The 24,550-nt window shown below is 40.9% G+C and overlaps 3 protein-coding genes and 2 long non-coding RNA genes across 6 annotated transcripts in view; 4 read left to right on the top strand and 1 right to left on the bottom strand.

The window, feature by feature from the left end:
* Positions 1–6,353: 6,353 nt before the first annotated feature.
* Positions 6,354–10,914, top strand: paplnb (papilin b, proteoglycan-like sulfated glycoprotein). The gene is made up of 13 exons (XM_058056266.1): positions 6,354–6,513; positions 6,710–6,780; positions 6,970–7,079; positions 7,611–7,671; positions 7,761–7,863; positions 7,947–8,074; positions 8,143–8,430; positions 8,506–8,682; positions 9,692–9,842; positions 9,913–9,984; positions 10,098–10,242; positions 10,316–10,391; positions 10,514–10,914. The coding sequence occupies exons 2-13, from the start codon at positions 6,721–6,723 to the stop codon at positions 10,754–10,756; spliced, it is 1,614 nt and encodes a 537-aa protein (XP_057912249.1). The 5' UTR covers positions 6,354–6,513; positions 6,710–6,720; the 3' UTR covers positions 10,757–10,914.
* Positions 7,230–10,581, bottom strand: LOC131106826 (uncharacterized). Its single transcript, XR_009120146.1, has 3 exons — positions 10,497–10,581; positions 7,997–8,067; positions 7,230–7,658 (listed from the first exon to the last, which is right to left on the bottom strand). It is a non-coding gene; the product is annotated as an uncharacterized LOC131106826 (long non-coding RNA).
* A 133-nt stretch (positions 10,915–11,047) lies between the features above and the next one.
* Positions 11,048–12,436, top strand: erh (ERH mRNA splicing and mitosis factor). Its single transcript, XM_058056268.1, has 4 exons — positions 11,048–11,198; positions 11,407–11,494; positions 11,583–11,703; positions 11,780–12,436. The coding sequence occupies exons 1-4, from the start codon at positions 11,196–11,198 to the stop codon at positions 11,880–11,882; spliced, it is 315 nt and encodes a 104-aa protein (XP_057912251.1). The 5' UTR covers positions 11,048–11,195; the 3' UTR covers positions 11,883–12,436.
* A 346-nt stretch (positions 12,437–12,782) lies between these two features.
* Positions 12,783–22,469, top strand: smek1 (SMEK homolog 1, suppressor of mek1 (Dictyostelium)). 2 transcript variants are annotated; one of them, XM_058056264.1, is made up of 15 exons: positions 12,783–13,834; positions 13,936–13,991; positions 14,086–14,184; positions 14,991–15,608; positions 16,203–16,280; positions 16,372–16,488; positions 16,673–16,789; positions 17,666–17,797; positions 17,915–18,017; positions 18,105–18,263; positions 18,345–18,514; positions 18,869–19,011; positions 19,208–19,398; positions 19,937–20,148; positions 21,280–22,469. In XM_058056264.1, exons 1-15 carry the CDS (start codon positions 13,693–13,695, stop codon positions 21,403–21,405), a joined length of 2,463 nt encoding a protein of 820 aa, XP_057912247.1. In that variant the 5' UTR covers positions 12,783–13,692; the 3' UTR covers positions 21,406–22,469. The 2 variants fall into 2 exon arrangements, with proteins under 2 accessions (XP_057912247.1, XP_057912248.1); XM_058056265.1 differs by having other exon boundaries at positions 18,872–19,011.
* Positions 22,470–23,978: 1,509 nt separating this feature from the next.
* LOC131107541 (uncharacterized) overlaps positions 23,979–24,550 on the top strand; it is a 65,518-nt gene continuing 64,946 nt past the window's right edge. The window contains exon 1 of the long non-coding RNA XR_009120269.1: positions 23,979–24,457. This is a non-coding gene — a long non-coding RNA (uncharacterized LOC131107541). The remainder of the gene's footprint in view (positions 24,458–24,550) is intronic.

Here is a 24,550-nt window from a genome sequence, read left to right on the forward strand (position 1 = left end):
CTTTTGACCTTGCATGAGCAGGATGGTGTGTGTTCAGATGGTCCCTGCCATGTGCTCGACAGCTTTACGGTCTTTATTTATGTTAAAAGTATAGATGAGCTATTCCAACAGGTGCCCACTCTTTTTCCTATAAGCCTTTTGGCAGTGTTGTGTCACTGACAGTGGAGGAGAACTTCTCCGGCATCAAAAGAAAGCAAGGGATCGTTCTCTTTGTTGCAAAAATTAGCCAATCATGCACTTGTGCTCGCCCTGGAGGGATGGGATCCGGAATCCCACCCATTTACCAGAAGAAGGAAAGTGATCCACATTTGAAGGCTCAGAGTGGAGCATTGTTTTAGTTGTTTGTGCAGCCCCTTCTGCAAAGAAACATTTACTCCTATCTCAAGTAATTCAGTCTGCATCAGCTAAGTTCATATTTTAAAGACACTGGAAGGGATTGTTCGCGACTCTTTTGGATTGTGACACCACATCCGTCTAGCACAGGGGCATTCAAAGTACGACCCCGGGGCCATTTGCGCCCCTCTGCTGTTTTTCTGTAGCACATTCTAAAAATATAATTTAACATGAACACTAAAACACATTACTGCCGGGGAAATAATGGCATATTACTGAAAAAAACAGAAATTGAAAAAAAAAATGAAAATATTAGATAAAAAGAGAACTAGAAAAGCACCTGGAGAGTGCGGATCGACCTCCGCCAAGCACCATGTTCCCCCCGTATTGTCATTTAAACCATAAATTTGAATCCTACATTTATTTTATCTACCTGCTAATATTAGCATGCTAACACCTAGCATAATTATAGTAAGTGTTTATGCAAGTGTCTATCTATAAAAATGGCTAAAATGGTACTGTGCTAATGTAAACATACTAGCAATGCTAACAAGGTAACATTGGTATGCTGACATATAGCATAACAGTGTGAAGTGTTTATAAATGTATCTAGCTCTGAAAATGGCCAAAAATGCTACTGTGATAATGTTAGCATACTAGCAATGCTAATGTGCTAACATTGGCATGCAAACACCGAACATGATAATGTAAAGTGTATTTATGTGTCTATCCATGGACATAAGTAAAACTGCTAGAATGCCAACATTAGCATGCTAACACCTAGCATGATAGGGCTAAGTGTTCATATATGTGTCGATCCATGCACATACATAAAATGATAGAATGCTAACATTAGCATGCTAACACCTAGCATGATAGGGCTAAGTGTTTATATATGTGTCTACCCATGCACATACATAAAATGATAGAATGCTAACATTAGCATGCTAACACCTAGCATGATAGGGCTAAGTGTTTATGTATGTGTCTACCCATGCACATACGTAAAATGATAGAATGCTAACATTAGCATGCTAACACCTAGCATGATAGGGCTAAGTGTTTATATGTGTGTCTACCCATGCACATAAGTAAAAATGCTAGAATGCTAAAACTAGCATGCTAACACCCACCTTGATAGTGCTAAGTGTTTGTATATGTGTCTACCCATGCACATAAGTAAAAATGCTAGAATGCTAAAACTAGCATGCTAACACCCACCAGTGGTAAAGTGTAAAAAGTGTGATCCTTGTTGAGCTCATTTAAACAGCTTTAACTCTAGCGTTTAAAGCAATAACAACAATATAATACCAGATGGAGATCCATAAATCTTGCAAGCACACCTAGTAGAGTCCATAAGTAGTGTTCATTCGAGCAAGCCCATGGTTCCCCCTCAAGGGACCCTTCTACCGAGGGCCCAGAGGAGCAAACTGCCGGCCCATAACTCTCCCATTCTTCCTTGTGACAGGGAGCTTTTCATACGCTCTCATTTACTTAAGTAAATCACAGAGGGGAAACAGTGTCACACGCTTTTTTTTTTTACTGCCGCAGTAACTGGTGGCAATGACGGGATGTCTGAAAGCATTCAGTGGAGATGAAGCAGATGTTTTTCCAAGCAGATAAATAAAGACAGGGATGAGTTCATAGGCAAGTGGAGTGTCAAAAATGGCAATTTTTCCAGTTTTGTTTTCCAAATGTCCTTTGTACTGCAGCACTCATATCTGCCGTTTATATGTGATCTAATCCCCCCCCCCCCCCCCCCCCCCCCCCCAAAAAAAAAGAGCTTCAAAAACGCTCCCAGACTGACAGGCAGTTGTTGCAAGTGTGTTTTTGTTAAAGGCCCCCCCTCACGAGTGAAACTATTCTCCGATGCACCTCTGACACTCATCTGGACCACAACAATGCCCCCTTTTCTCCCTCTCTGCATCATGCTTGGCTGGGCTCCCTGAATACCATCCCTGCCGAAATAATCCATAACCCCCCCGCCCCCCAGGTCTCACATGCACTGACAGATATTTAAACACACAAATACACAATGCTGGAACTTTATTATGAAGTATTAGGCCTGCACTGAAACACAAAGGGGTACAGAATGTATCCAAGATTTTCCATTTGAGCCTTAATGTATAGAATATGAATATGAATATAAAACACCTGCAGTACATATCCTTTGTATTCACTGCATTAGTGCATTAGTATCATCAGTATTATTAACAACATTGCCCTCTTGTGGAAATCTTGTGGAACTACAATAAAATCGAACGTTTGATTTATCATGACTGCTTGTTTTGCCATATTATCAATATTAATTATTGTAATGATTGGGAATGGGAAAATATTGATAGAACCTTTTATAAAAGCAATTATTATTCAAATATAAATCTGAAAATAAAAAAATTAAAAGAACACTGGAGAATAATTGAAATAAAAACACAATTTAAATTTTAAAATAATTTAAAACAAGATTTAAAAATATATATTTATTCATTTTAACTTGTAATATGTCATTACTGTACATGAAAATCAATAATATGAATGGCATTTTTGTGACTGGTTGAAATATGACGATACATGTATTTTTCATTTAATAGCATTTGTTTGTTTGTTTTTTTTCAGTGTTAGTGCACACCGTTTTTACTGACAAATGGGCGAGCTCCTACAAGGTTCCGTGCTACGGACTCGGCTTATCTTCAGTGTGCATGCTGCAGCATCCTGGATGTTCACACTTCACACACTTCACAACTAAAGAAACAAGTAAGTGCCTTGCTGCACACTTTGCTACTTTGTTCTATCTGATAATAATAAGAATCATGTGTGTATTTGCTGCAAATTAACTGTCACTGCATGATAGGTTGTTTATTTTATGATGTAAAATACTACACACACTATACGAAAGGGAATGTATATGCTAGAGGCATTGCTAATTGCTTTAATTATGATCTTTAATTTAAAAAACAAAGAAGGTGCTTCATGTCGAAGCTTTTTGATGCTTTTGGTGCCAATTTTGTATTTAAAAGTCACCGGTCGTCGCCCCTGGCAGAACAAGTTGGTCTGTGTTGATAAGAGAGTTGAAGCAGTGAGGTCGTCATTCAGTTCTTATCTTGACTGCCATTTAAAGGGTAGGTGCCTTTGCAGCACTTTAACATGGTTTTCACACACGTAGAGACTTTTTATGTGTTTTCTGTTTGAGTTACTTGATATGAGGGGATGATAGATGGTGCGTTTATGTGTTTACATTTATTTATTGTGATAAAAAATAGGTTCATTTATGATATTTGGTTCCCAAAAGTTGTGAATAAATCCGCACAGAACTCAACAGGTAGGTAAACACACACAGGGCATCAACTAAGTTAATTCCAACAATGTAACGTTAGCAATAAGTGTTGTAAAGCATGCTTGGAATCACTCCTGGCATGTCTTGCGGCAACATTTTGTAAATAGTTGCTCCAAGTGCATGCTTGGAGTTGATATATAGTTGATGCACATTCTAAAAATATAACAACAACAACAGCAAATCTGGTAAAATCAGCAATAATGAAAAAAAATCAAGCAAGAAAATGTTGATATAATTTTAGTTGTATAATGAGGAAAAATTCATAAATTAATTTTAAAAAGTGAAACTAAATCAACAGCAAATAAAGCCGGAATTTTTGGAAATTTTGATTTTAAAAAATGATAATAAAGTAAAAATATTATTGGAATAAAGTCATCATTATGAGATGAAAATTTCCCAAAAGAAAGTTGAAATACTTTAAAAAAATATCTGTAACTGTACAAGAATAAAGTCAAAATATTATTTATAGTTTAACAAGAAAAAAGGTCCCGATTTGATCGGAATAAATTCAAATAATGCTATTTGAATAGCATAGATAAAAAATAATCAATGTATCATGTCATAATATTATGGGAATAACGTCCTAATATTACAAAAAGATCATTCATGAACATTATTTAAGAAGAACGTTGAAATATTTTGTATACAAATTAGGAAAATAATACACTTTTTCACCTCTATCACCATATCTACATGTGTTTGTTTACAAAATATCAAAGTAGGAAGGAAAAAAATGTGGACCAATGGAAACACTGGCTGACAGGCAAGCCACACCCACTTATTGTCTGTGTCATTGACAATTGCGGCCTGATGGCTGGACACAATAGAATCTATCAAACAGCACACGTGGAAAAGAAAGACAAAATGTTAGAATTGGAACTGAGCTGTTGAATATATAAAGGTGTGTGGTCACAAAGGTGCTTGCTAATCCGTCTGCGGTCATGGCCGTGGCGATCTTAAGGAGGAGGGAAGAATCACCTAATCTGACGTCCCGCCTGCTGCTCGCCTGAGCTGGCGATGGTCTGGACAGGAGAGGGTGTTTCCCGGGATAGCGTCCCTAAACGGATTACAGGACCAGCGAGAGGGCACCTGGACACACACACACATGCGTCGACACAAACACACTTCACACACCGGTGAAGCACACAAGCAGAACAGATTAGTACATTTTTCACCCTGTGCAAAGAGCTTAAACTGGTCAGCTGGTCTTCACCAGCTGAACGCCACTGAAGGTGAATGATTCTCTTGTCTTCCAGCGACTGACCCCACGAATCACTAAGCCATGGAAGAAGACTCAAAGGTCCAGGCAGAAGCACCGCCTCCGGAGCCAGACACAAACACAGAGGCAGCTGCCGTCGACACGTCGGACGACACGTTCGAGATGACCACCGGGAGTTTGAACGAGCTGATGAAGAGCATGGAGCTGTTGCTGTCCGACGTGGAGCAGCTGAGGAGCCACTGCAGCAACCAGGCCAGCGACCTGCTGAATGCCGCCGTGGAGATCAAGCAGCAGCAGGAAGACCTGAAGGAGAGCTACTTGGAGCTCTCCCGGGATATGCAGGAGATTGTAGATGCCATGGAGGAGTTGTTCAACACCAAGAGCGCCTTCGAAGCCAAAGAGCAGGAAACGCAGAAACTGAGCAAGCAGTTCTGAGGGACGCAAAGCGACTTTAATCCTCATGGAAGGAAGACTGATGGGTCTGGTTTAGATGTGAATGTCTGAGACGTTGTTTAGCTTGTCTTTTAATGGCTTTAAAGTAGGATAAGGAAGGTTTTGTTGCTTATGGGGGTGAAATGTAGTTTGCTTTGCTTGCTAACCTACCAAAGACGCCAATGGATGTATGCATAACGAAACGACAAGCACAACATGGGAGCTATCTGGCTGGTCCACTAATACTACGGCCTTTAAAGCAGCCACACCATTGGCCCATTACACAAGCTGTTACTTTGGACTCAAATTATTACATAATATTGCTTTAAGAGGATGAGTGACAAGATTAGCTCATGTGCTTGACCCGAATATAAGACGACACCTCTTTTTCAAGAAATATATTTTTTGAGAAAATTTTTTTATTGTGTTTTTGATATCAGTAAAATAACAGTGGACTTCTTCATTTACACTCACATTCATACCTATGGACAATCGGAGAATTGAACCCGATCTCATGACTGTGTGGCCAACATTCTCCCCACTCGACCACTGTGCAGCCCCCATTGAAGACCATGCATTCATTCATTCATTTTCTACCGCTTATCCTCACAAGGGTCACGGCCATGCTGGAGCCTATCCCAGCTGTCTTCGGGTGAGAGGCGGGGTACACCCTGGACTGGTGGCCAGCCAATCACAGGGCACATATAGACAAACAACCATTCACACTCACTAATGAACATATATTTTATATATGTATATTTTTAAACGTGATCAAAATTTGAACCCTGACATAGTGAGGGATGACTGTAATACCGTCTTATATCCGGGTCAATACATGTCATACATCATGATTGTCCACAAATGCTTCAAATCATTAAAATAATGTAAATGCTTCAATATGGTCCCTCCTCATTTTGCGTTGACATGTTGGTATCAAATGAAAAGCACCTTCAGCTGCAACATCAGTATCGTCCCCAAATCATAAACAGCCTCTAACATCCATAAATGATAGTCAAACATGGACTGGAGCATATAAAGAGGCTGTGTTTTCAGTGTATGGCTGAGCTCTGATACCTGATTGGCTGTGCTGTGCTGACAGAGTGTAGAGTATAGAACACTGGATGTTTGTGTACGGCATTACTGCTTGGACCTACACGGGGATTGGACGCATTTCTTGGGCATTCTCATTTAGAAGGTAAGACTGATGTTACATTGTGTTGATAAAAGTATTGGGACACCTAGGTATGATGCTTAGAGAAAGAGAGCATTAAAAATGTATTGAAAGTATTATGTAATGAACTTTACTTTGTTACTACAACCTAAGAAGTTCTGGCTCGATCTGTCCAAATGGTCTCAACCTGTAATTCCAATCCTTGTCATTATTTCTGTAGTTGCCAATAAAATGGAGAAGCTGAGAGTCCTGGCTCTCCTACAGTTGCTGGCGATACCCGCAGTCTTTACTGTGAGTCTCACATCTGGCAATGTTTTCCAACTTTCAGTGCAGTATGTTCTAAAATGTTTATTTACATTCTTCAAAGTGCTGGCCTCCTCTGAATGAAAGCGCAGACTTGTGTGGTTAAAAAATGTCCCAGTGTGTGTACGTATATAGTGTGTCGGGTACGTGAGACTTTTGATGCTTTTGCACTTGCAGCAGATACAGCCGTTGCATGATCACTGGGGGGAGTTTGGCCCCTTTGGCTCCTGCAGCCGCTCTTGTGGCACAGGCGTGGCAATGAGAACCAGGACGTGTATTACATTAAGGTATTTGCACACTTTTTATCCTTCTTTGCATGGAATAGCAACGCTAATCACATGGCTATAGGGCTAGACCAGGGGTTTTCAAAGTCTGACACGGCTGGGGGTCTCCGCTTCATTCCACTTTTACAGTATACAGCCAAACCTCGGCTTTGGTACGCCCCAGTTTTCATTAAAAAAAAAAAGCTTTTGTACATATTGCATGGACTAACACACTGTTTCTATTGCGTTTGACTTCTAAATAACCTGCCATGGGGCCAAATAAAGTCAAATCATTTTCATCCATTCATCATTTAGAATCATTTCATATTGTTTTCTGCACCTAAAACTATAATGATTCTTCCTATTGGAAAAACTGCCTCAGTTTTTGTATGTTTTGGTTTTGGTTTTCTGCTGCACATCCAGTGGATACCTGCCCCACACTTTGAAAACCCCTCAAATGCTATTATTTATGTATAATAGTCTTCATAATGTATTTTGCATTATGATCATTCTTTATATTTGCACTTAATGTTTGCTTCCCTTGTCTTGTTTTAGGACAGATGGAGGTCATAACTGCGTGGGATCATCCAAGTCCTTTCAGATCTGTAATACAAATGTAAATATTTACTTTCCATGCAAAATTTGGCACTCAAAACTAAGCATGACCATATAAACACTAAATATGAATGTGTTTTATTATTATAGGAATGTCCAGTGGGTTCCAGGGACTTCAGGGAGGAGCAGTGCTCCCAATTTGACCGAATGGAATTTCAAGGCAGACATCACACTTGGGTGCCATATTATGGAGGTAGGGTACGAAATACTACAAAATAGATGTAATGAGATGAGTGGATGGAAGATTGTTCAGGCGGGTTTCGTTCTTTTCTGCAGCCAACCCGTGTGAACTGACCTGTGTCACTCGAGAAGAGAATATTTTTTACCGTCACTGGCCCAAAGTACAGGACGGGACACTGTGCCATGTGGGACGCAGTGACATCTGTGTGGACGGCATCTGCAGAGTGAGGACGATGGATTATTTTATGGTAAATGATGATGTAAAGAGATAGTAAGTAACTATTTGTTGCAGGAAGTAAGCCAAGGAGTGATTTTGGGCATGGAAGATGACACATATCCCGATCCCCCGTCGGAGACCCAAATATATGTGTACAAAACTGGCGCCTACGGTGACTGCTCTGCCACCTGCGATGGAGGAATGCAGTATCGCAGCGTTGAATGCTGGGTTCAGGACCCGGTGAACCCCCATATGGTGGATGAAACGCACTGCATTACGCAGCGCTTGCTGAGACCCCAGTGCCAGCAGGTGTGCAACATGCACCCGTGTGATGCGAAGTACACCGTCTCCAGCTTTGGTGAGGTTTGTATCGTTCAAATGCAAGACTTTGGTGCACTACACGTGAAGAAAAATCATTGTGATTTGTATCCTGATTAGTGCTCAGTGACTTGTGGGGAGGGCCAGCAGACAAGAGAAGTGATCTGTGACGGTCTCGGAGGGCAACAATTGGCGGACGAGGCCTGCGTAGGCCTGGTAAGACCTCCCTCGGTCCAAACGTGCAGGAGAAGAGTCTGCCACACACACATCAGCTGGCATGTGGCAACCTTTGGACTGGTAATTATAGAATTTCAATACTCCCCCCCCCCCCATTTTCCAAGGTCAAACTGTCACATCATAAAACCATACAACTTTTAATACATAGACTCACAAGTGTAAAATAATTTCACCACTACAGCAAGGTGTCCAAACTTTTTCCACTGAGGGTCACATACTGACAATGTATGTATTTCAAGAAAATCTCAATGTATTATTAGTTTGAATTCCGTTCTTTGCTCTTTTTTCCCCCAGTTTTGCTGGATATTTTTCAAAAATGTTAATATATTTCAACTTCCTTTGTAAATGTTCTTCTCTTGCCTCCATTCCCATAATATTTTGACTTTATTTTCGCAATATTCTAACTTTATTTTGTTTTGTTTTGTTTTCTCATAATAGGACTTCTTTAATATTTTGACTCTATGCTACTAAAATCCTATTATTTTAGTTCATTCAATAGTTTATGCCCGTATAATTGCACGTAAAATTGCTCATAAAATTGACTATTTTCTATTCATATTTTGAATTTATTCTTGTAAAAATTAAGTTGTTTTTGCCCATTTTTACAGCTGGTTTTCTACTGATTTCTTTGTAAATCAGGACTTTTGTAACAATAGAAATTTTTCTGTAACCCAGTTCCAAAAAATCAAAAAAATTACAACTTTATTTGTTATTTTGTTTCTCATAATACGAGAACTTTTTCCTGTAACCCAGTTTTTCAAAAAATTACAACCTTATTTGTTATTTTGTTTCTCATAATACTAGAATGTTAAAAAAAGAATAATTACTTCTTTAATATTTCAACTTTATGCCACTAACATATGAAAAAATACATTAAAATACGTAAAAAAACGACTTTTTCTTTGTAATATTTCAACTTTATTTTGTAAAATTACATTTTTTAGAAAAGATTTTTACATTTTGGCTGTTTTTTTTGATAAATCATATTTGCATGTGCATATGCCCCCCAGGTCACTTCAGTATCACGCAGTATTAATGCCTAAAAGTGTTTTTGTCTAAAACTTTGCAGTGCACTCGCAGCTGTGGCGGCGGTGTGAGAGAGAGGCAGGTGGGCTGCTTCGACTCCGATCTAAAACCCCACCCAGTGGTCAGGTGCGGAATCACAAGCAAACCAGTAACTGTGGAGCCATGCAACACACAGCCCTGCCATGAGGCTCAAAGTGAGGCAACTTTGCATTTGTTCATATGTGATTGTTCTGAATGACTTCAGTGGATATTGTCTCCCTGTAGGAGTCCCGAGTCTGCAGGATCCAGGGGTGCATGAAAGCACCATGACAGGATTTGTACCACATGTTCCTGCAGGTGAGTCTTCAGGTGTGTTTAAAATGAACATTGAATATGCTATTAAAGTGGTAAATTTGGATGGGATTCATCCATGTTATGACTTATACTGTGATGTTACGCTCTGCATTTAGTTGCTTCCACACCAAACACTGACAGTGATGCAGTCGTCCCTCCTGACTGTCAACGGTCTACTTATGGCTGCTGCCCTGATGGCCATACATTTGCCACTGGACCCACAAATGAGGGCTGTTCCCAAGCTGACTGTGTTCACACTAGGTCTTCTAACTTCTTTTTCCTACCATATACTGTCAATATGCATTTTTTCAAGTAAAGTACCTTCCACTTTTAGGTATGGATGTTGTTTGGATGGAGTGACTGCTGCTCAAGGATTTGGAAGAGCTGGGTGCCCCGAGTACCAGACTGTGGTAGGAATGTCTGTTCTTGTATTGTATCATGACACATGAGACCTGCTACATAAAGTTTAATACATTTGTTCACTTTTCAATCCAACTTCTATCTAATTCCCTCACCTTTGTTTCCCATCCAGCACTCTGCAGATCCAACCCCTCCACCTGTACAGACTTCATGCTCCCTACCACGTGACGAGGGCCCCTGTGATACCTGGAAGAAACGTTTCTATTACAACACAAGCAGCCGCAAATGTACAGAGTTTTGGTTTGGAGGCTGCCAAGGCAACTCTAATAACTTTTTTTCTCTGGCGGCGTGTCAAAGAAAGTGTGAGGACAGGGAGCCTCCTTCTGGCCCTTTCAGACGTACCGCTACATCCTAAAATGTCTTTCTTTCTTAAGCATACAGTGAATTCCTGTTTCATGCTGTTGGTTGTGATGTTAACCATTGCAAGTTTTGCATGCTGGCGACTGTAATTTGTGTACTGTGGTCCATGGGATTCAATAAATTACCAATTTTAAATAACTCATCAATATATTCGTTGCTGTAATGTGACACCAATAAAGACACCGTTTCACTATTTTAGCATTTTCAGTTTACTTGCCTTGCGATGCTGTTTCCAGACCACACTTTTAATTTTAATCCTTTATTTTGAAGCCGGTGGACTTCGCAACCGGAAATATACTCATTCCACTTCCCTTAGCTAGTCTTAGCATAAGTAGCTAGTAGCTACAACGTAAGGGTGATTGTAAAGCTTCGAGTTTTGTTTTAGCTTACTTTCCTCGTCCTAATAAACCCAAAGGTCCAGATTCAGCACAGATATGGTAAGTGGGTGTGTTATTTTCCACCTGTGGATGTAAATTTGCAACATAATTATCACCGACTGCTGCTGATGAGCCACAGTTGCTAGGCTAACATGCTCGCAGGCTAAAACTGTCCAGTCGGATGTGTTCTTCTTATACAGTTAGGGTATAGAAATATAAATAATATTCCATTTCAAACAACTCTAATTGATGTATTATAATTTTGCAGTCGCACACAATCCTTTTGGTACAGCCCACCAAGAGACCCGAAGGCCGGACATACGCAGACTATGAGTCTGTGAATGAATGCATGGAAGGTGAGTCTTTGTGATTTTAAAAAATTGCAGTCAACCTATACAATTTATGTAATTTGTGTAACTATAGTCCTTCCTGTACCTCTTCCAGGTGTGTGCAAAATGTATGAAGAGCATCTGAAGAGGATGAATCCAAACAGCCCATCTATCACATATGATATTAGTCAGTTGTTTGACTTTATTGACGACTTGGCAGATCTCAGCTGTCTTGTGTAAGTATCATACAACTAAAACACCGATTTCAACGTGTGTGTATTGTTTCAATGAGTTGTCCTTTTTATTCTAAAGTTACAGAGCTGATACCCAGACGTACCAGCCATACAACAAAGACTGGATCAAGGAGAAGATTTATGTCCTGCTGAGACGCCAAGCTCAGCAAGCAGGAAAGTAGAGAGATGTGATACTGATATTGTCCTTCTACACACATCTGAAAGGAGTGTATTGTACAAAACATTTACATTGCAAAGACTTTCTGGAGATCTGTGTAATAGGACAACTGTGTACTGTAATGGGGGGATGCCCATGTTTTATTTGTGGAAGGCTTAGGTTGTACAGCACACGTTTGTTACCGGATACATTTTGAAACTAGACACCTTTAGCAGAATGAAAACATTTAAACTTGCTGTTTCACAGTCATTTGACCTCCCATTTCTTTAGAAGCAAATTCATGTTTGGTTGTATTTAATTTTTACTTTCACAATTGGATTTCATTCATTTAAATGCAGATGGAATACATCTTCATCCATTTACTCTACCGCTTGACCTCATCAGGGTCACCGATGAGTCTGAGCCTATTTGTTTTGATGTTACTCTGACTTCTAGTGGTTACTTAAACCTTGCTTAATGCTGTTTTTGTAAACCATTTGTTTTTACGTTTGTATGTTATTTCAGGGAAATGGCGACAGCGGTTTGTTTTCTAATAAAGTTTTGGTATCAAGACTGCTATTTTTGCTATTGTTTTATTTCTGAACTTTACACCAAGAAAATACTCAGAGCCTCATTCATATGGATTATTTCGTATTTTAAGAATGAAGTCAAAAATAATATAAATAGACCTGGGTGAAAAGGTTTTGTTGGTTGTAATTTAATGTGGCATGCTTTTGTTTTCTAATTTTAATCCCTGATGGAAAGTTTATAATGACATAAGCATTTATTAGCATGAACATTACATATCTACTACGTCATTATGAAATGATTACTGAAAAGGCAGCACAGTACACGTAATAAAGTCACTTCCGTCACGCACTGTCTCTTTAAATGTGGCGGGCTGCCCTGTTGTTGCTGTGCTGGAAACCCCGTACAGACTGTTGGGGCCCAAGATGGCTGAATACTCACGGGGGACTGTTAGCAAATAACCGAGCAAGACATCGGGAATGAATGACAAATAGCATTATGGTGTAAAGCAAACGCTCGAACTAATTTTCCGATTACGGTCTTGTTGGTTTGCATTATTTTCGGAATGTATGCCTACCAGTATGGAGAGAGTTTTCTCTCCGCGGCCCCGAGCCAGAACATGGCGGAACAGTTTGGGAAGATATAGCGGCTAACGCTAAGCTAGCTGGCGTATTATTGAGTGACATTTACAAACATTGTTCTGGATTAAAAACGCTCAGTACTGTCCGCAATTGTGAAATAATGTTTTTGTTATGTAGCTGTGGTTATTTCGCATTAACGCGGTTAACATACGAAACGCTGGTGTTTGGCTTACATGGGGGCAAGTCAACGCGTTAGCCCAGCTATTAGCTAACGTTGTCCGCCAGAGCGCAACTAAGCGGCGCAGAGTGTTTTGGGGGAATAAAAGTATTGTAAAACTATTGTCACATTAACGCGACATAATTAATGTCAACATTGTTTTGTGTAGCAGTCGCGTGAACGCAGTCCCCTCTGCGTGGTGCATTTCCATGTTTTGATGTTGTGCTAGTCTTCAAGCTGCCTTTCCGTAGTGCGTGATCATCTGCTAGAAGTTTGTTGGTAACACATCGACATAATATAGTGTAAATATATTAAGAGTGAAGGAGGTTGAACAGGTTGGACGTACGGAGGAAGGCGTGTTGGTCAGCTTGACCCCGGACGCAAGATAGCAACGATTTGGACTGCTTTTGAAGTTGTGGCGTTACTAAGGTGAAGCAGACACCCTGTAACAGCCAGCGAGGCTCGGCAGGAGGGGTGTTGGGGGGGACCGGTTGCAAACACCTGTCAGGATGACGGACACCCGTCGACGAGTCAAAGTCTATACCCTCAACGAGGACAGACAGTGGGACGACCGTGGAACAGGACACGTCTCGTCGGGCTATGTGGACCGACTGAAAGGCACGTCTCTTCTGGTGCGGGCTGAGAGCGACGGTAAGTACATGCACCTTGCTTACATACTTGCACTTGGATGTATACATTGAGATCACCTTCATCGAATGGCCAACATTGGTATTGTCTGTATTGCTGCCAAGGTTCCCTACTACTGGAGTCCAAAATAAACACAAACACAGCATACCAGAAACAGCAGGTCAGTGCTTTTTATAAATCTCAAGTGCAGTGTCCACGCTGATAAACCAGACACCGTGTATTGATGTACATTTCTTTTGCTGGTCCTTTGCCAGGATACACTCATTGTGTGGTCAGAGGCTGAAAACTATGACCTGGCCCTCAGCTTCCAGGAGAAAGCCGGCTGCGATGAGATCTGGGAGAAAATTTGCCAGGTGAATGCGCCTCTACTTATGTTTGCTACCTTTGTTTATTTTGGCTGTCATGTGTAGGACATGAATTACAGCGTAACTCAAAATATTGCCAATGATTATCATTATGCAGCGGTTGAATGATAATATTGGTTTATTTGAACAATGTTATCCATGTATCTTGTATAATAAAATGCACAACATTGGAGAAGTTGGCCTCTACGTGTGTCTTAAATCAGCAAGATTACATTTTTGTCAATCATTGGATTCAAATATTCTGCCTATTTGATTAGTTCTGCAAAAAATTTAATGCCATTGTCTCAATTTGTGACATGGTTGGATTGTTCACCAAAATGAACAGAGTGGAACTTCTCCAAATGAACTGAAAATTTCAGCTCGTCTCTAGGCTCTTTTTATAGCAGCAGAACATTTTAATCACTGTTATGAGCAATGAGGAATTGCATGCAAATTTGCTATGTAATATAAGTTGAGTTAACATGTTTTAAGTGTATTGAGCATACCTAAATACAGCAAATTGTAGCTTCTGCATTACGAGTTGATGTACCCATCATCATGTGAACATTGCCTGGCTAGCATGGAGAGAACATTGCTAGTTCAGTCCTGCTCTCACACAAAGGACGGTTATGGAGCTGTTCATCGTTTGTGTGTGTTATATGAACCAATAAGAGTCTTGCATCAAAAGTAAGTTACTTTCAGTGTTAGTGATGAGAGTATCCGCTTATGATAACACAGTAATACATGACATTTACTTTTTATAGTGCTTTTGTAAGTACTATTGTAAACACTAATGATTTGGCTACATTCTCAAGGTGCAAGGAAAGGACCCGTCAGTGGACATCACTCAAGATGTGGTGGACGAGTTAGAAGAGGAGCGCTTTGATGACATGTCATCGCCCGGTCTGGAGCTGCCTCCATGTGAACTGAGCCGCCTGGAGGACTTGGCGGAGCTCGTGGCGTCCTCACTCCCATCGCCGCTGCGGCGCGAGAAACTGGCGCTAGCCGTGGAAAACGAGGGCTACATCCGCAAACTCCTCGAGCTTTTCCGCGTGTGCGAGGACTTGGAGAACCGGGAAGGACTGCACCACCTGTACGAAATCATCAAAGGCATTTTTCTACTCAATCGCACCGCACTTTTTGAGGTCATGTTCTCAGACGAGTGCATTATGGACGTCATTGGTTGTCTGGAGTTCGACCCGGCGCTCCCACAACCGCGGCGGCACCGTGAGTTTCTTACGAAGACGGCCCGCTTTAAGGAAGTGATCCCTATCTCAGACCCTGAACTGCGTCAGAAAATACACCAGACTTACCGGGTACAGTACATTCAGGACATGGTACTGCCAACTCCCTCTGTTTTTGAGGAGAACATGCTGTCCACCCTGCACTCCTTCATCTTCTTCAACAAGGTGGAAATTGTAGGCATGCTTCAGGTGAGCTTGGTGACATTAATCTGCTTTTCTTCTGAAAGGTATGGGTTTTTCTTTAAATCATGAAAAGGTGAAAGGTGGGTTGAAAGATAAGAGACATGTAAATCATACTGAATATTCACAGTACTAATCCAATGCTGACTATTATAGTTTGGTTCTCCAGAATGAATTTTTATCAAGCTGATTGGTGCTGCTGTTAGATTTTTTTTTCAATGATCATGTGACCTTTGTACATTGTGTGCAGTTGTCACCATAGCGACTAAGAGGTGTTGCGTAAACCTGTCATGCCGTGATAGAAGAAAAGTGAAACATTTGTGCTGTTGCCTGAGGTGACCTGCAGAAGTTTACCCCCATTTTTCCTCATCACTTAGCATGAAGTTGTCTTGAGGACAAAATTCGTATTCCTCGAGATTAGAGTTTGAAATGTCACAGAACAGACAAAATGTAAATTGCATTACTTCTCGATGTTACTTTTTCTAAACTCTAAACAAACGACAGGAAAAACTATTTTGCTTGTATAAAACAAGATAGTTATGTAATGCATTTTTGGGTTAATGGCTACATGGTGCTCACATTTTCCTTCCTATTTGATTTCAGGACGATGAGAAGTTCCTGACAGATCTTTTTGCACAGCTAACAGACGAGGCTACAGATGATGACAAAAGACATGAACTGGTATTAACACTTGTTTCCTTTCAATAAAACCAAACTGTTCAAACCTCTAAATGTGTCAAATATAAAACATACATGTCTTTTCCCCATGTAGGTTAACTTCTTGAAGGAATTCTGCGCGTTCTCACAAACATTACAACCTCAAAACAGAGATGCCTTCTTCAAGACACTGTCAAACATGGGGATTCTACCTGCACTAGAGGTCATATTGGTGAGTACAGGGTGTGTGTTGCAATCCCTTTTTAAATGGGATTGTGTAATGTAAATAACTACTGTTTGTTCCTCTTTTGCCTCTTTATTAAGCTGCAATTCTTGTTAGAAGGCGAGAGATGAGTGTTTTTTTAATCCTGGACTTTACAGTCCAGTGACTGATACAACCTTTGCTTGTGAAACAGGGAATGGATGATGTCCAAGTGCGAGGGGCCGCCACAGATATCTTCTCTTATCTGGTAGAGTACAACCCCTCCATGGTACGAGAATTTGTCATGCAGGAGTCTCAGCAAAATGATGACGTGAGTACTCTGTGTAATTGCTCTGAATTACAGTGGAATCTAATTACTCTGGAATTAGAAATAATACATTTTATGTAAAACATTTACTAATTGTACAGGGGATATTTAGTATATTTTTAACAATACATGTGTAAAAATAAGTCAACAGCTTGTGTGATGTCTCATATTCCTAATACTACTTCAAGAGTGTTGAACCGTCGTCATTTTTTTCTGTATCCTAATATGTCATCCAGTTGTCCCTTTATTGCAGTTAATTGGTTCCACACCCGGCCACAATAAGTGCATTTCTGCAAAGTTGGATTCAATATTAATAAATGCAATATATTTGTAGTTACAACAAGTCACTTTTTATAGCTATCTAAATAGGGTTTTAACCATTATTGGAGCCCCATAGAAATGAAATAACACCCTGTAGTCTACTTTACACTGCTGTTACTGTTTGTTTACTGTTTGTCGATGCATGTACATGAGACCACCGCTGCTTTACGCATAGCATGCTACTAAGCTAAATAGTTAGCATCCAACATATGTCATAGCATAAACTTAAGGCTTAAGAAAGCAAAAACCTACCACTTCCACATGGAATAGGATATTTTTTCCCCCCACTTTGTCATGTGGGACATGCCATGGCTGACTGCATTTGTTAAGGCAATGTAATGTCTCATCAATGGAGCATTACTTATGCCTTGAGAGCAGAATACAACATAAGACCTCAATATTTTTTTGACCAATATTACGCCTTAGTCAACCACAAAACAGCAATAATTTATTAATTAAATTAGATTGTACCGCAAAGTAAGGGAGGATGACCCATCTGATATTTAAGTGTGAAATTATGACTACACAAATTTATTAGTGTTTTTTTTACCCCCCTAGGACATCCTCCTGATCAACCTCATCATAGAACACATGATCTGCGACACAGACCCAGAGTTAGGGGGGGCAGTACAGCTGATGGGTCTGCTCCGGACTCTGGTGGACCCAGAAAACATGCTCGCTACCGCAAATGTGAGTTTGCGTGCTACACATACAGTGTGTTTTGGGTCTTCTGTGGTTGCCATCAAGTAATACATTGATTAATATGCAGTTGGTTATATCATGTTGTCTTGTATGCTATTTTGCCAGAAAACAGAAAAGACAGAGTTCCTCAGCTTCTTTTACAAGCACTGTATGCATGTCCTGTCAGCTCCACTACTGGCCAACACCACAGAGGAAAAGCCGAGCAAAGGTATTCAATGTGTGAACAAGTCATGTGCTTATTTGTCTCAAATCAACGGCTGAACAACTCCCCCATTGCCCTTGTCATCACTCTTAGATGATTTCCAGACATCCCAGTTGTTAGCCCTAATTTTGGAGCTGCTGACATTTTGTGTTGAGCATCACACATATCACATCAAGAACTACATCATCAATAAGGACATTCTCAGGAGGGTACTGGTACTCACTGCCTCCCAGCACGCTTTCCTGGCACTATGTGAGTTTTGAGCTCCAGCAAAATCAGACTCCAATGTGGTTCGCACCTTCATGTTCTCAATATTGCCTCCGCTGTGGCTAGGTGCTCTGCGCTTCATGCGAAGAATCATCGGTCTGAAGGATGAATTCTACAACCGCTACATAATGAGGAACTTCCTCTTTGAACCTGTCGTTAAGGCCTTTCTCAAGAACGGCTCACGCTACAATCTCATGAACTCGGCCATCATTGAAATGTTTGAGTATGTCCGTGTGGTGAGTATTTTTCTATCAAAGCACATTTATTTGCTTGATGTGAGAACGTGCAACTTGCCAGTAACACTCTTTTATAAATGTTTATATCAAGTACAGTACTATCAAATTGCTAATGAACAAACATTTATGCACCAGAATGTGGCCTTGTTGATACATACTAATGTTTTTGGTCTTCACCTCCCTCCCCCTCCTCTGTTGCTGTTTCTTATTTTTCCTACACGCATACCCGCCACTCTTCCATCTTATCCACATCATTATCCTACACTCCAAACTACCCTTGTTCTCGCCTTTCCATACATTTACTTCAATTCCCCACATCCTCCCCTCCCCTTTCCTCTCTTCCATTTTTCCTAGGAGGATGTGAAATCTCTCACAGCTCATATAATAGAAAATTACTGGAAGGCTCTAGAGGACGTGGACTATGTCCAGACCTTCAAGGGGCTCAAGCTCCGGTATGAACAGCAACGAGAGAGGCAAGACAACCCCAAACTGGACAGGTGAGTTATTCCAGTGAGTTAAGTATGTGAGGGGTCTATTTACCACTCTCGGGATGCCATTTTCATAAATACAATATTGTCAGCATAACCTTGGTGTTTTATCATGTTTGAGTACCCTGCACTCAGAAAAACAATATTATTGTGTTTTGCAAAGCATCTAAAATGTAATTATTTTTTCATTATTATTACTCAATAGCATGCGCTCAATCCTGAGAAACCACCGCTTCCGTCGTGACGCACGGACGCTGGAAGATGAAGAGGAGATGTGGTTCAACACGGATGAAGAAGACCTTGAAGATGGCGAGGCTGTAGTACGTCCGTCAGACAAGATGAAGAATGAGGAGGACCTCATGGAACCTATAAGCAAGTTCATGGAGAGGAAGAAATGTACGTTTCTATTTTTGTGTTTTGTTTTGTTTTTTCCATCAGTAATTGATAAGCAGTGTTTACACTCGCATGCATTTTGCCTTCACATTGTTTAGGCATAGGTCGCGGTGCGTTCACGATTACTTCACAGAAATAATGTATGCTGATGTGTTGTTAAGTTAATTGGCAACCCCAAATGGATGTGAGTGTGAATGGTTTGTCTATATGTCCCCTACGATTGGCTGGCAACCGGCTCAGCTGGGATAGGCTCCAGCAAACTCGCAACGCTAATGGGGATAAGTGGCATACAAAATGGATGTATATTTATAATAACGGCTGAGGGTGAATGCAATGTTTCCTAAAGACAAACTGACCGATTTTCAGACAAAAATATTTTTGACCAAATGAACTGTTACCCATGGGGAACATCATTTAGAGTTTGAGCATTACTTGAGTCTGATAACCACAGAAGTTGGACGTATTCTTGAGTGCACGAAATGGTGAGCCATGTCTTGTAAACTGTTTCTTAGTAGCATCTTTGGTCTCCCTCTGCTTGCAGTGAAAGACACAGACGACAAAGAAGTTCTGGGCAAGTCAAGCTTGTCAAGCAGGCAGAATCCCAGCTTCAAGCTCTCCTTTTCCGGCTCCACCAAAACCAGCCTGTCAAGCCCTCCTTCATCCACTTCCTTGAATCCTGGTTCTCCCGGTTCACCTGAATCTCCTGGCTCAGGGACACGGAGCTCACCTCCCACCCCAGCAGTAACCACAAAGGTGTGTAAATGATGCCAGTACAGTTGATTTGTATGTGAGAATTATGATGTCATACTGATTTAAATACGATGCTCCCGTGAGGCGAGGTAACCCGTACTGTGCAGGTGAGCATTTCAGGCGATCACTTTTTCATGCCAGGTGGCTTCTTTCACTCTAACTCTGGTTCTCCTGATAGTAGTGACATGGTGGTAGTATTGGAATGATATTTGATGAGGACTAATCAATAGGCACAAATAGTCAAATCCAAATATGTTTGAGTCTTACATTTATGTGTGCAAAAACTATAGCTAGATCAAAATAAAAAAAACTAAGATATGAAAAAAATGAGAAGCTAAGTTATCAGCATTGGTTAAAAAAAAATTATACTTTATACTAGGGATTGACCGATATGTTTTTTTTTTGGGGCCGATGCCGATTTTTTTCCATCACCCTTAGCCGATGGCCGATTTTGCTTGGGCCGATATTTGTGGCCGATACTGCTTTTGCTCCCTCAATTTACATGAAAAAATGACCATGATAAATATTACAGGTCTCATGTTTAAACAAATATTTATTGAAATGTAAATATTCAACCATGTGCAAAACATTTCTGTCGTAGTTTAAATTTATCTAGCATCGATGACATCGATGCAGCGTGACGCGCAACCCCCCCCCCGCATCCACACACACAAACACATCACACTGACACAATTTTGTATGATATATAAAACATTTCTCTCATCATTAAAGTTCGTGTCGTGCACGCTAAAGACCTCTCATAAGCAGACACGGCTGCTCCACTTCCTTCTGTGTGTCTGTGTTAGTGTGTGCTCGGAGTGAGAGTGCTTTTATTCGTCTGTTGCGTTGGTATGTGATGTTTTTGGGCTTTCTCGTTGACTTAAACTGTTATGCCTAGCAATCACCCAGTGAAATGTGATGGGCTTGGTAAGGTGTAAGAAGCAAGCTAATCCTTCTACTTGTGAAAAAGCGCCCTTGTTGTGATGCCTGACTGTAAATCATGCGGCGGAAAATATATCAGCGAATCCATGCGTGTATCGGCCGATACCGATTCAAGGAAAAAACGCAAATATTGTCCCGATATATCGGCCGATCCTTACTTCATACATAAGAGCTGTGTACCTTTTCCTGCAGGGAGGATTAGTGGGACTGGTGGACTATCCTGATGACGACGATGATGAGGAAGAGGAGGATGAGGAAGAAGGAGAGAGTAAAGACGATGCTCCGCCACCTTCAAAAAAGTCCAAACTGAACTCCTAAAGACGCGCAACTATGTCGGTGTAGCGCTCCACTCTCAGACAGTTTCTGAACAGACTTTCTTCACACGGGAATGATCAAACTTGTAAACACATGGAATGAACGAAAGCCACACACTGCTGGTGGTCACAAGAGGAGACGGACTTGAACAGATTTGGAAAAAAGCCTCCTCTTCCTCCGACCAGCCCAATTCAAACAAGTGCCAATCAGGAGGCCAGAAGGCAGAAAAAGTCTTGAGGTGAACAGACAAGGTGAAGGTCAAGTCAAGGGGGTGGGAACAGTCGCACAAGAGTTCTTCAGCAGTCTCGGACATGACCACAAAGGTCTCTTGGAGGAGATGACAACGTACAAAATAAACATGTATATTGCAGGCTGAAATCCCCCAAGAGATTGTGGACTTGGATCATAACCCCACTGACCCCCGACCCCCCTCCACTCAGGGAAGGACATCAATTGCCCAAATGGTTCAGCCAATTCAGACTCACACACTCATCCCCTCATAACCTCTCCAGAATCCACTTGTTCTTTTCTTCCTCTCCTCTTTGTCCTGTTTAAGTTGGCATCCAGGAGCAGGCAGGAGGCAGCACGTGGCAAAGAGAGCTGTCTTTGGTGTACTTTGATGATGTCATCAGTGTTGTCGTTCCTCAGCGGACATCATTTCTCCCAAAAGGAGGGAGAATTAAAAAAAAAAAAAAAGCCAGCAGTTTTCTTTCTTCATTTCATTTTCTTTCTCTTATTTGTCTCGCTTAAACCATTCTCCTGTTCTTTGTTTTTTGTAAATGACAACAAAAAGATGACCTGCCTTTAAATGTTCAGGATGTTTTCAGTCACACTTGAACAGGTTTTTAAGACCTCAGTAGGTGAGCTAGTTTTACCATTTTTGCCCTTTGAAACTGCAGATTTTTTGGAGAAATTTGTAATCCCGTCTTGATTAAAGATTGAGTGGAATTCTAGATGTGATGTATTTTGTCATATCTTCTCATTTTCTTTGTTTTTTCCTTTTACATGAGTGTATTAGTTGTTCAGAATATTTGGGACCATTAAAATGATCTTTGCTGTAAGATGTCCTACTACCGTTTGTCCTTAACTGTTTCCTGGTTGGGGTTTACACTTTTAGAATAACAAATCCATCTTATTAATGGCACAAATAATTCACCTCATGTGTAGCAAAGATCTTTTCTATGTTTCCTGTTAACACCGCTCAAACAAGGACCGATAAATGTGGCATTAGGTTGCAGGTCCAGTCTGTGTCCACAAGGTGGCAAACTTGGCCTTGCAAACTCCATTAATTGTAGTTAATGGGACCTTTTTCTTGCAGTCTGTGGATCCTGCACTCTGTTATGTGTCATTATGTCAGGATGATTATGCATTACTTTGTGCTTACACTACCAGAGAGTTAATGTTAAAATATGCTTATTTGTGCAGTTGAGACAAAACAACCCATCCAAATGCCAGGCTTGACCATGTTTAAATGCATGAACCCCTGCAAGCCACAACACTTTTTACAGTGTTATCCCCACAATACTCTGTTCATGCTAAAGTGCATTACAGCCTTCAACCATGGCTCATTAATTAAAACCCAACTAAGGAGGATCACTCGTACGCCTATTAAGGTCCCCTTTCAGATGAAAGCCATCTTTAGACAAAAGGAGCCCTCCCTACCACTGTGTGTGTGATCTTCCTCCTCCGCCGACACCGCTTCCACACTGCCAAGGCGCCGCAGCCTGGACCGGCCCGGCCCGACCCCGCCTGTATGTCTGCCAGGCTGGAGTGTCACCATCACAGACATTGCTGTTGCTCTGCTTCCTGCTGGGCCTGTGAAAAGCATCTTTTGACAGTTCTTGTTGATTGGATCAGCTCCAGAATCATCTTCCCTGTTAGATATCAAGTGTTTCTAGATACACATGCACATATGGGAACACTCCAATCTCTATATATCTACACCCTATATAGTCCAAACCACTGACAATCATTTATTAATAAAGTATTTAATCAACCATGTGCTGGATGTGGTCCGCCTATAAGACATTTTAGACTAAACTATTAAGCTGACAATTAATATTTATGTCTGCTTATTAAGCACACTAGCTAAACTTTAAAATACATCAATTAATTTTGTTAGCATGCTAGCAAACAACAGGATGATAGGTGTTTTAATACTTGGTATATAATTAATTGATCAACCAATTAATCAATATCTATTTAAGATTCAAGTTAAATTAAAAAAACATACATACATTTGTTAAATGAGATAGCAGGTTAGCAGATGACGTGTTTTATACAACCAATTTAAATTTTAGGTGAGACCATTTGTGAGAATACGAGGGGGGGTGTTCACGTACACTTCAGCTTTGATAAGTACAATTAGTTAACTTTTACTCCATTTAGCGACAGGATGATACCATTAGAATAATAATGGAGGATTTGGAGTGTCTTAATGCTTGGAAAATATAATTATATTGATTGAATCAAAATATTGGGTAAGACCATTTGTAGGGATATAATGACAGTTGATAAGTTAGCTAACAGATCACAAGTGTGTTCAAGTAGCGTAAATAATTGAAACATTGTTTTTTTTCTACGGGCTGCTATGTTGATTATACTGTGTGTTACAAGTCAAGAAAAATAAAGTTACATGGATTGTAATCCTGTTAGCTTGCCAGGATATGAAATCGGAAATACTGTGTTGGTCACGCTGCAGTCGAAAGCTCGGCCGAGGTTATGTCAACACAGGCAAGAAGTCTACCTTCATGGCCCCCCTGCCGGGTCGGACAATGGCTTGTGTTTCCACGGCACAAAGTACCCTCTGTGCACACTGGAGTTCCCCGGGCCTCCGTGGAGGTGTTCATCCCAGCATGCCCGCCATGGTGCATGATCAATCACCGTGTTTGCGCCCGGAGCTGATCGTCCCTCGGGCGGTGGTGCGAAGGCGGCACGCGGGGCCTCCATCGACGGTGACCCCGGGCAGTCAGCCACGATGCCCGCGGGTCAGCAAAGCCTCGGTCAGTCCATGAAAAGTCATCATCCGTCACATCTGGTTTACATTAAAGAAGAGGTGAGATACAGTCACGCACAGAAGCCCACTACTTTTCACTGCGTCCCGTATGGTGGGCTACTAATTTGATGGTTTGACAGGTTCAAGTCCAAA

The sequence above is a fragment of the Doryrhamphus excisus genome, chromosome 19 (genome assembly GCF_030265055.1).
Source record: "Doryrhamphus excisus isolate RoL2022-K1 chromosome 19, RoL_Dexc_1.0, whole genome shotgun sequence".
NCBI lineage: Eukaryota > Metazoa > Chordata > Actinopteri > Syngnathiformes > Syngnathidae > Doryrhamphus > Doryrhamphus excisus.

Bases quoted from the DNA above. Each gene is read 5' to 3' on its own strand.
- erh (XM_058056268.1), top strand. The intron at 11,495-11,582 runs GTGAGTCTTTGT...TACCTCTTCCAG, and splicing joins TGTGAATGAATGCATGGAAG to GTGTGTGCAAAATGTATGAA. The intron at 11,704-11,779 runs GTAAGTATCATA...TTTATTCTAAAG, and splicing joins GCAGATCTCAGCTGTCTTGT to TTACAGAGCTGATACCCAGA.
- smek1 (XM_058056264.1), top strand. From the start codon at position 13,693: ATGACGGACACCCGTCGACGAGTCAAAGTCTATACCCTCAACGAGGAC. The intron at 16,281-16,371 runs GTATTAACACTT...TTCCCCATGTAG, and splicing joins ATGACAAAAGACATGAACTG to GTTAACTTCTTGAAGGAATT. The intron at 19,012-19,207 runs GTGAGTTATTCC...ATTACTCAATAG, and splicing joins GACAACCCCAAACTGGACAG to CATGCGCTCAATCCTGAGAA.
- paplnb (XM_058056266.1), top strand. From the start codon at position 6,721: ATGGAGAAGCTGAGAGTCCTGGCTCTCCTACAGTTGCTGGCGATACCC. The intron at 7,080-7,610 runs GTATTTGCACAC...GTCTTGTTTTAG, and splicing joins AGGACGTGTATTACATTAAG to GACAGATGGAGGTCATAACT. The intron at 7,864-7,946 runs GTAGGGTACGAA...TCTTTTCTGCAG, and splicing joins TTGGGTGCCATATTATGGAG to CCAACCCGTGTGAACTGACC.